Source organism: Monodelphis domestica, chromosome 4, assembly GCF_027887165.1.
Source record: "Monodelphis domestica isolate mMonDom1 chromosome 4, mMonDom1.pri, whole genome shotgun sequence".
Classification (NCBI taxonomy): Eukaryota; Metazoa; Chordata; class Mammalia; order Didelphimorphia; family Didelphidae; genus Monodelphis; species Monodelphis domestica.
In genome coordinates this window covers 352,184,041-352,194,197 of record NC_077230.1, presented here as the reverse complement: position 1 = coordinate 352,194,197, position 10,157 = coordinate 352,184,041, and the positions used below count along the sequence as shown (strand labels likewise).

General features: G+C 36.0%; 1 protein-coding gene across 1 annotated transcript; it reads right to left on the bottom strand.

Moving 5' to 3' along the window:
- Positions 1-1,158: 1,158 nt before the first annotated feature.
- LOC130458994 (olfactory receptor 51G2) lies at positions 1,159-2,100 on the bottom strand. Its single transcript, XM_056826164.1, has one exon. It carries the CDS (start codon positions 2,098-2,100, stop codon positions 1,159-1,161), a length of 942 nt encoding a protein of 313 aa, XP_056682142.1.
- Positions 2,101-10,157: the final 8,057 nt, after the last annotated feature.

The following is a 10,157-nucleotide window of genomic DNA, read 5'->3' as shown; positions in this document are numbered from 1 at the left end:
CATGAAAAAATATGTATATTAAATTTTACATATAAATATGTTTCTTGTATATTTGTACATATATACATATAAACAACATATAGGGCTTTCTAAAAATCTTGGTATAGCTTTAAGCCTCAATAACTTAACATGGTAATAAAAGTTTGTGGTTACACTGTACAAGTATATAGTGCTTTTAGAAAGCTTTTTATACATCATACCTATCACTACATAGCACATTTCACAGATTATTTCCTTTAATTCTCAGCACATTATTGAGGGGTAGGCACAGTGGGAATTATTATTCCACTTTACAAAGGAGGAAACTGAGGATTAGACAGGTGTCTTATCTATTATGAAGACCACACGTTTCAGAAGCGGGATTTGAATTAGAATCTACCTTACTCTAGGTCTAGTATACTGTCCACTACATCATGACACTTTATCTTTCATCTTTTTCCCCCCTTCCTAACTTAAATTTGTCTATTTGTTATGTTAATGTTCCCTGGTCTCATCATCACAGTTGAAAGCACATGCTTCAGTGGTGGTGCAGAAGATAGATTGCTGGACTGAAGATCAGAAAAAAATGTAAATTCAGATCCTCTTCACCGACACTTAGAGTCTATAAGCAAATGATTTTTACCTCTCTAGGACTCATGTTTCTCATATGTAAAATGGAGGTTATTATATGTGATGTGTGATTAAACCACAAAGATTTTTTGAACTTCAAATTACCTAAAGTATGGAAGTTTTTGCTAAAACTACATAAGAGCTACATTTACATGTCCTTTGTTTCCCAAACTACTTCCAATGGGATAACAGATCCCCCACCTATGCCTTCTTAGCTCTTCTTCATGTCCTTCCATAAATAGGTCTTATTATTATTATCATCATTGTCCTCCTTGTCATTACTCAGTATTAAGCATTTCAAAGTTACATAGAAGTATGACACAAACAAAATAACTTTAATCCATAGTAAAGGAAGTGTATTACTTAATTATTATTTGAGAGGATTTCATTTATTATAATAGTTTTACTGCAAATAGTTTTGTAACTGGGTCATCTTTAGGGAAACCTCATCTCTAAGCACCCAATCTCCCCACCCCCAAAATCTAACAAACAGTATACTTGAGGGAGCTTAGCCTATCTATGGAAAAGCTAAGTCTAGTTTTAGCCACTCTAGCAACGGAGAGTCTGAATAACTCGATCCCTGATCTGCTTGGTTTTCACACTGTAGACAATGGGATTCATCAAGGGTGGGACCAGAAGGTAAACAAACCCCATGACTACCTGAACCAAGTGAGGAGCCTGCTTCCCAAATCTGTGAATGACGGAGAGACCTATCATGGGTGTATAGAAGAGTAGTACTGCACAGATGTGAGAGACACATGTATTGAGGGCTTTGAGGCGCTCAGTCTGGGAGGCAATGGCCAACACAGTGTGGAGAATTAGCACATAAGAGAAGAGGATGAGCACGGAATCCACACCCACAGTGGAGATGATGACAAACATGCCATAGATGCTGTTGGAAGTAATGTCAGCACATGCCAACTTCATGACTTCCTGGTGAAGGCAATAGGAATGGGTGAGAACTTGGGATCCACAATAGGGGAAGCGTTTGAGCATGAAAGGAAGTGGGAAGATGAGTGCCACACTCCGACCCAAGGAACCCATGCCAATTCTGCTGATGACTTTATTGGTGAGAATGGAGGCATATCTCAGAGGACGGCAGATGGCAATAAGACGATCAAATGCCATGGAGAGTAGTACTGAGGACTCTAGGAAAGATAGACAGTGGATAAAAAAGAGTTGAGCAAAACAGGCATCATGGTCAATCTCCCGGGCTCCAAATAAGAAAATACCCAACACTGTGGGAAGAGTACACAGGGACAGGCCCAGATCTGTCAGTGCCAGCATAGAGAGGAAGAAATACATGGGCTGGTGGAGTGAAGATTCTGTCTTGATAATGAAGAGAATCATGCAGTTCCCCAAGATGGACACAAGGTACATAGAAAACAGAGGGATGGAGATCCAGATGTGGATATGCTCTAGCCCAGGGAGACCACTTAAGAGGAAGGTAGAAGGCCTGACAGTGCTGTTTCCAAAAGATGCAAGAGTCATGTTGGCTAATGAGAGAGAGAAAGCACAAGTTCTCACTCTATGAGATGAACTGAAGAGTCACTGTGGTCAAGGAAAGCTTGAATATAAATTAGATGGGTGAGTTATGTAGCATCATAAGACTTAGGGATAGCATAGATCCTTAAAAATCATCTAGACACATTTTATCATTGTCCAAATAAGAAAGGCTAGAAGAGTTAAGTAATTTCCCCAATAATGTAGAGAGTAAATAGGAGATTCAAGATTGAAACCAAGATCTTTTGCTGCCAAATTTGGGGTTCTTTCTATAATACAACATTTTGTCTGAAAGAATCTAATATTAAAAGTGTTCTCCAGAAGTCATCCTAACCAGCTCCATAACTCTAGATATGACTTCATTTGTTCTAAACCAAAAGTAAGGCTATCATTTTTCTAATTCTTACATATTTCCAAAAAATGACATTCACCAACATATCTTGATTACTTATTTCTCTATTTTGTTATTCTTTTCACTGTAAATCCCTTGCTTGTATCTAACTTTACATACTCTTACTTCTTTTATATATCTCTCTCAGTCAATCTAAGGATGATTGCAATACTAATAAAAGAAATAGGACAAGTGATCCTTCCTTCCTTCCTTTTTCCTTTTTCTTTTTTTATCTATCTATCTATCTATCTATCTATCTATCTATCTATCTATCTATCTATCTATCTCTATTTCACTACTCTATCTCTTAGAACTAGTAGTTTCCTCCAAAATTAAGCTCAAACACTAACTCCTAAGAGTCTTTTCTTGATTCTCCAGCTACTAGTGTCTCCATGGCTTCCAAATATCACTCTGTATTTTGCTTTTGTTGTTCATTTGTATCAGTCATGTCCAACTCTTCATAATCCCATTTAGTGTTTTCTTGGCAAGATACTAGAGTAGTTTGTCATTCCCTTCCCTATCTCATTTTACAGATAAAGAAATTGAGGCAAACAGGGTTAAGCATTTTGCCCACATAACATAGAAAGTGTCTGAGGGCAGCTTTTAACTTAGGTCTTAATGAATGTTGATGCTGTGCTCTAGTCACTGTGTCATCTAGCTGTCCCACTTTTTCTACATATTAATTATTTTGCATGAACCCACATGTGTACATCTTGCTACCCCAATAGAATATGAACTCGTAAGGTTTCACTTTTTATCACAAGTACATGGAATAATACTTGGTAACCAGTAAATATGTAATAAATTATTTTTGATGGATAGATAATCTAAAAGATGGAGAATAACAATTAAAACAGTATAATTACCTGAAGTTCTCCTCAAGTATTTGTCTTGTTTATCCATTTTCCCCCCAATCTGTAGTTTATCAACAGTTAGCAAGAATCATCATTCATAATATACTGGGATCTGAAGAGCAATGATGTATACAGCACAATCAAGGAGATGGATGAAGTAGTTCAGATATATTATAGAGTGAGACTAACAACATATAACTGGGATAGAAAAATGATCTCATGTTCAGAGTGATCCCAAAACAAATCCCTGAGTTGGCAATGAAAACAAAGAAAAAACTGTTAAAAATAGCATATATATCAAGCAATCAGTTAGGAAACTTAGAATTTTTTCTCTCAAAACACAATTCTATGATCAGGATTTCATAGCCTAAGATGATATTGAAGCAATCAAAAGTCACAAAGAAATGAACTAGACTAGGAAAGGTCATCTAGAATTAAATAGTAGGAGAGATGAGTTTAAGTCTAGATAAGATAGATGGGGATGGTTGATTAATCTAGAGATGTATGTGTCTAGAAGTATAATAAACATCTCAAAATGACTGGTGATGCCTCTCCTGGAGGCATGTGCTTGAGTATCTTGACATCTTAAAATAAAAAGGAATTAAGAAAGGCATAAAGTAGAATTTTTTTCTATAACATGACAAAGAGTCATCTCAGTTCTACATGGAAATTTTTATGAAGAGAAACTTAATATTTGCATAATTTAACTGTGAAGTCCCTATAAAACTTAAGTCTTCAGTTTTAGTTTCCTCTTGAGCCACAGAAAGCAAGTCTAAACTCTCCATCATGGCAGCCATTCAAATATTTGAAAATCTTAGTCATCCCCCGCTCCCTTTAATCTTCTATTCTCTAGGTTCAACATCCCTAGTTCCTTCAGTGGATTGTCATGTGACCTATATAGTTTTCTCACTATATTAGTAGCCCTCCCCTGGGAGTACTCCTGTTTATAAGTGCCATTTGGTTGCATGGGATCAAAAACTGAATAAAATATTCCAGATGTTATCTTATCAATTGCCTGGTCACAGTGCCTTTCAGTACAATATAAAATTATGTCAGATTTATTCTTATTTTGGATCATTGTATCCTATTAACTCAACTTACAAATAACTGAAACCATATTATCTTTCTTAAAGTATGATATGCTTTTTTAAAATATATTTCTTGCCTTCTGCATTTAGGCAGTTTATTTTTCAATCAGGACTTCAGGGACATTGTATTTAGTTCTTTTAATTTTAATTCGGTTAAATTTCATCCTGTCAAGATGAGTTTTAATCATGATTATGTTAACTAACACTCTCTCTACTTGTTCTTTCATCATTTGCAAATTTGAAAAATCAGTATATCAGCTATGCTTTCATCTAATTTATTGATATGAAATATATGTATATACACATAAATACATGTTGAGTATAAATGTGTTATATAATATATAGAGAGATGGATAGATACATACATAACTAGATGATAGAAATAGAGACAGAGAGACACAGAAACGGAAAAATACAGAAAGAAAGATAGTGACAAGACAGAAAGGAGAAATCCAGAAACAAGAGAGGAGAGATAGAGACAGGTGGAGACAGAGTCAAAGATAGAGAGAATGACTATATCCATACCATTACCTGGGTAAAGTGTTAACTATTTTCAGGAAGAATTCACCTCTTACTTTTCATGGCTCTTTCTGTGGTTCCATAAGAATAGTCTAAACATGGTCAGATGGCAGCATTGTTCTATGATTTGCAAACTTTCCCTCCCCAACACAACATGCCAAAAGGGAGGCAATTACTTCAAAGATGGTGGTCATTCAAAACAAGGACAGAAAAAGAAATGGCAACCAGGAACAGGTCATGGTAGGAAATCATAAAGGAATAGATACCCTGGTAGCAGTTCTGACTGAAATAGTCCAGTGTAGCCTATAGTATTTTCCTCAATCTCTACTTCCAGGCTTCATTATTTCCTTTTTTTCTTTATCCTGCCTTCTAACTACTTTGAGAATGATCACTTAGCCTTGCTGTCTGAAAAATAGGTCTTAAGTGCATTGGACATCATCTACCTGACACTTTATAGTCACTCACCTAGTTCATTTCCAGAAACTCTGAGTTCACAGAGAAAGAATAAGAAGTCTGAAACTGTTTTAATAAGTAATAGCCAATACAGACTTTTAGAATGGACGGTATATGGGTCTGGTAGTAACAGAAGTTGTTAGAAAAGTAATCAGGCTAATTGGCAAAGTGACAACCAAGGAAAACAGATAATGTGTGGTCAAGGGAGTCACACTGAATGACAGACTGTATTCCCTCATGTTTGTCATATTACCAAAGTTTCGCCCTTCTTACCTTTGGGGTTCACCTTTTCATCATAGCTTTTAACCTTCTTCATACTAAGGTTGCTTTTAACTTTCAGACTTTAATATCTCTAGCCTCAAGGTCCTGTGAGAAAATGAAAGGAAGAGCTCTGGGAAAAAGAGAGCAAATCACAATATCCCATGGGATAGGTGACAAAAGGCTACATTCTCTTTCCTGCTTTATGGGAGTCTGGTGAGGCTACAGAGTGAAGGAAGGCTTAATGTTGTCCCTACTATTGTGTTTATGTGTCTAAGAAGGGCATAGATTTTGCGGAGTGGGAAGCAACAAGCTCAAACTATAGTGATTAATTATCTATGTCAACCTAGAGGGAAATCTAGTGAATTACCAGGGTTTTATCCTTGGTCCTGTAAGAATCAGGATTTTTAAAAAAACTACTTAGGTAAAAGGATATAAAGCATATTTGTCAGGCTTATATATGAAATAAAAGCTCTCTAATAGACCTAATATATTAGACAACCAGGTCAGGATCCCCAAAGATTTTAGGATGAGAGATTGGATTTAAAAAAATAAAATCCAACCAGCATTACATAATGTCTTGATATTTAATTATTTTTTAAGTCTTTATAAATTCAGACTAAGGAGATGAGGCTGAGCAACCATTTGTATGAAAATGGCTGAGAAGCGGGAAGGAGTATAGTGGATTACAAGTTTAATATGACTTTCTAGCTTGACATAATGACAGATCCAGAAAGGTATGATCTTAGGATGATCAGGAAGGACTGTACTTAAGGCTGAAGAGTGAGTCGCACTGTCTTCTAACCATTTTCATTACTGTATTCAGTTCCAAGCATCATATTTGTGTAAATAGAATCTTCCCCCTCCCCCCAGCTCATCCCATGAGCTGCACAGCTGGATATCATGTGAATGCTCCAAACAAATGTCACAGGAGAAGAGCCCTAGGAACATGACCCAGAACTAAAGGTTACAGAACCAGGTTAAAGAGAATAGACAAAGGTGTGGTTCAAATTATGCAGAGCTCTCTCTATTCCCTTGGAGGCAACAGTGGAACACCATGGCTGATAGAAACAGCCAGGTGGAAAACTACATGGTCAGGGTTAGGTTAGATTAGGCTTAAATCTTATAAAAATTAAAATTAAATCTCAAATAATAAAATATTATATTTTAGGAGATTTATTAAAGATCATTAGAAATAAAGGAATAAAGGGGATACAAAAATAAAACCATGTGACTATTGCTAATCTTTGCTTACTACCACCATGTTTGTTGTCATCAGGTCAAAGAGATTGGGACCCTCCACATTCCTGCCTAATATACCCTGTCTACAGGAAATATATACCAACAAGAAGACAGTGGAAATGTAGTTCTTTTTTAGTGTAAGAGATTTTCAATTATACATTCCAACTTGATAATCAATTTGAGGGGCTAGTCCCCCCAATTTGATTATTTGACTTAATCAACTTTTAAATTATAGTAATTTGGGGATAAACGGGAAAAGAACAAATCCATGATTGCTAGGCGCATTGACAAAGTCAGTTAGGGGGCAGTCCCCTTCAGTATAAGAGTATACATACAAAACAAATGCATTCAACCCCTCACAGTTCAGATCACCCCATCCCAAAGTTCACTCTGGATCTTCTAGTGAAGTGTGTGGTCTATGGAGGCATCTTCATGGTACCTTCTCCAAACAGTTCACTTTCTGGATTCAGAGAGGCAGCATGTTTCTTAACCTAAAAGTACTCTCAAAAAGAATTTAAACTTTGCAATTTAGAATAATAATACATCCCCCTCCCCTGAAGAGAGTGTTGAAAAACACAGGGATCACTTAGGAATGCTTGGCTGAGTTATGAGGTATATGAATCAATTAGCAAGAGAAATAAAAAACATCAAAAAAATCCAAAGAAAAGAGAAAATAATGTGTGTATAAAATATAAAGTATCAAAGTCTTGTGTGTAAAAATTTTAAGTAAAGAAAAAATAATCCTATAACAGGTCCTTGCATAAGGGCCCAAATAAAAATGATTTATGCAATTATGCATTTATCCAATCAGTAGCTAGGACTACAGAAAGTTTCCACACTATGAAAGACAGAATACGGATTAGATTATAGGAGCAAATAGGAGTCAGGACAGAGCCAGAATAATCGATGTTATATATTTGATATACAGTGCATGATTCAAGGAAATCCTGTATTTAACACATGTTAAACAGCCTCATTATCGAGTCTCACACATGATCAAGTTTTGTGCTCTTTGCATAGAATGTCATCAATCCATGTAGGAATGGTTTGGTCTCTTTGACCTTGTGCTCAGTTGGCACTATGAAAGTAGTTTTGTGCTTCTTTGGCACAGTGCAATGGCTCTTTTTGTTTTTCCTTTTCCTGGAATCAGACAGAATCATTAAGAAAATTCTCAATATATATATATATTTTTATTTTAAAAACCCTTTCCTTTCATTTTAGAATCAATACTGTGTATTGGTTCTAAGGCAGAAGAGTGATAAGGGCTAGGCAATGGGGGTCAAGTGATTTGCCCAGGGTCACACAGCTAGGAAGTGTTTGAGGCCAGATTTGAATCCAGGACCTCCTGTCTCTGGGCCTGACTCTCAAACCACTGAGCCACCCACCTGGCCCCCATAAATTTTTAAACAATAAATGGCATTATTTTTATAGTCTAAAGCTTTGCGGATATGCATTGACATTAGGCAAATGTATTTTTAAACTTATAGTAGTTCAGAATAAAAAAAATTAAAGAAAATCTTAATACTGGTGCCATGTGCTTCAAATACAAAAAGGAGAGAAAAAATAAAACTGAAATAGTTTATTGCACATGCAAGCAAAAATAATGATAAAAAAGTTTTAAAAATCAAAAATATTTAGCTTACAATCATTGACACACTGTGTCAGCTAAGGAAAGGTAGAATATGAAGGTTTCTCACCCCAAAATGAGATCCATTTCCTTTTCAATCTTGTCCATGATCCACTAACAGTTTTTTTATAAAGAACAGTAGCACAGAATGTAATGTACATTCATGAAGTATCAAAATTCCCAAAGTTATAATAGCCTATTTAATGACAATAACAAACAAACCCACTATCATATTTTACATGAATCTGCTATATGACATTTAAAAAAAATCTATGAATTGATGGATATTTGTCACAATCTTTTATAGATGTAGCAAATCTTTCAACCTTGCCTGAGACATATGTATATATTTTTAAATCTATTACTTCCATCATTACAAAAATGTGAGAGAGGAGTCTAGAAAAAACCAAACCTCTATACTGTTGATATTAGGTCTAAAACATCACCAAGAATATACATAATTCTGGTGTGTGGAGAAGGCATGCATGCAAGGAACAGAAAGCTGAGCATGGATCATCTGTCAGTCAAATGAAAATTCCATTTGGAATGTTACTGGGAAAAGCTGTTGAAGCCAAGTTAACTGCTAGACTGGGCTGAAGGGCTTTTGGCTTTTGGCTGATGTGGAGAAAGAAGCTAGTTGTATCTTTGGGACTTGTGTTAATCAAGTTGGAGGTGACCTGACTGATTGGAAGAAGAAGAAGAAAAGACAGTGGTCCTTATATCTCTCTCTCACTGATTGACTCTATTTCATGCTTGTGACAGAATTGCCATTTCCCTCAATATCCTCCAAACCAAGGATCCCTGTAGATAATAGGGAAAATCCCATCCCTCTTACCTTATCATCCCCCTTTCCTGTTTTTATCAATAAACCCTTACTTGAGTTAAAGAAAAGAGTATTTTCTCTAAATCATCATAGCTCACCCAGAGTGACTTAGAAAGAGGTTGAAGAAGAAGGGGGAAAGGGAAGCTGAAAGGCTTCTGAAGAGGGAGGAAAATGAGAAGAGGGTAAACAAAACTTGATCCATTAGTTATCGAATATACATCAAATATATATATCAAATATATATCAAATATACATCCCTCAAATTATCATCTATTACACATGGAAGGGTAGAGTAAGCTGAAGAGTTCCAAATGGGAGATGTTCCCTCTTGGGAGCCATCCAGGGGTATCATGATTTTCAGATATCTAGTAGCACTACTACCTCTGACTGATCATTTGCCTTCCTTTGACTTGTGTGTAACAAAAGATAAGGGTTCATTTAGTAGTTGAAGTGAAGTACAATAGCAGTATTGTATTCCCCATCTACGCATTTATAAAAATGTAATGAATGAGACATAAGAAGTGTTTTTCACTATTTTATTCCTCAACTCCATTTTGCAATGGATGGGACATATAAATACATGCCTTTTATGGCTGTTATAGACTCATACCTGAGGAGGGAGATTTCCCAAGGGTTTTGGTGATGCCTGGATTCTTTTATAATCTCATTCCAGAGGAGGGAGGATTTCCTATGGGGTTTAGTGACCTCTGGATGGTTTTATATTTGTAACTCTTCAGCTTACTTACACTTCCACAAGAATCCACTAGATTCTAAGTGAGATTTTAGACCC

Bases quoted from the DNA above. Each gene is read 5' to 3' on its own strand.
- LOC130458994 (XM_056826164.1), bottom strand. From the start codon at position 2,100: ATGACTCTTGCATCTTTTGGAAACAGCACTGTCAGGCCTTCTACCTTC.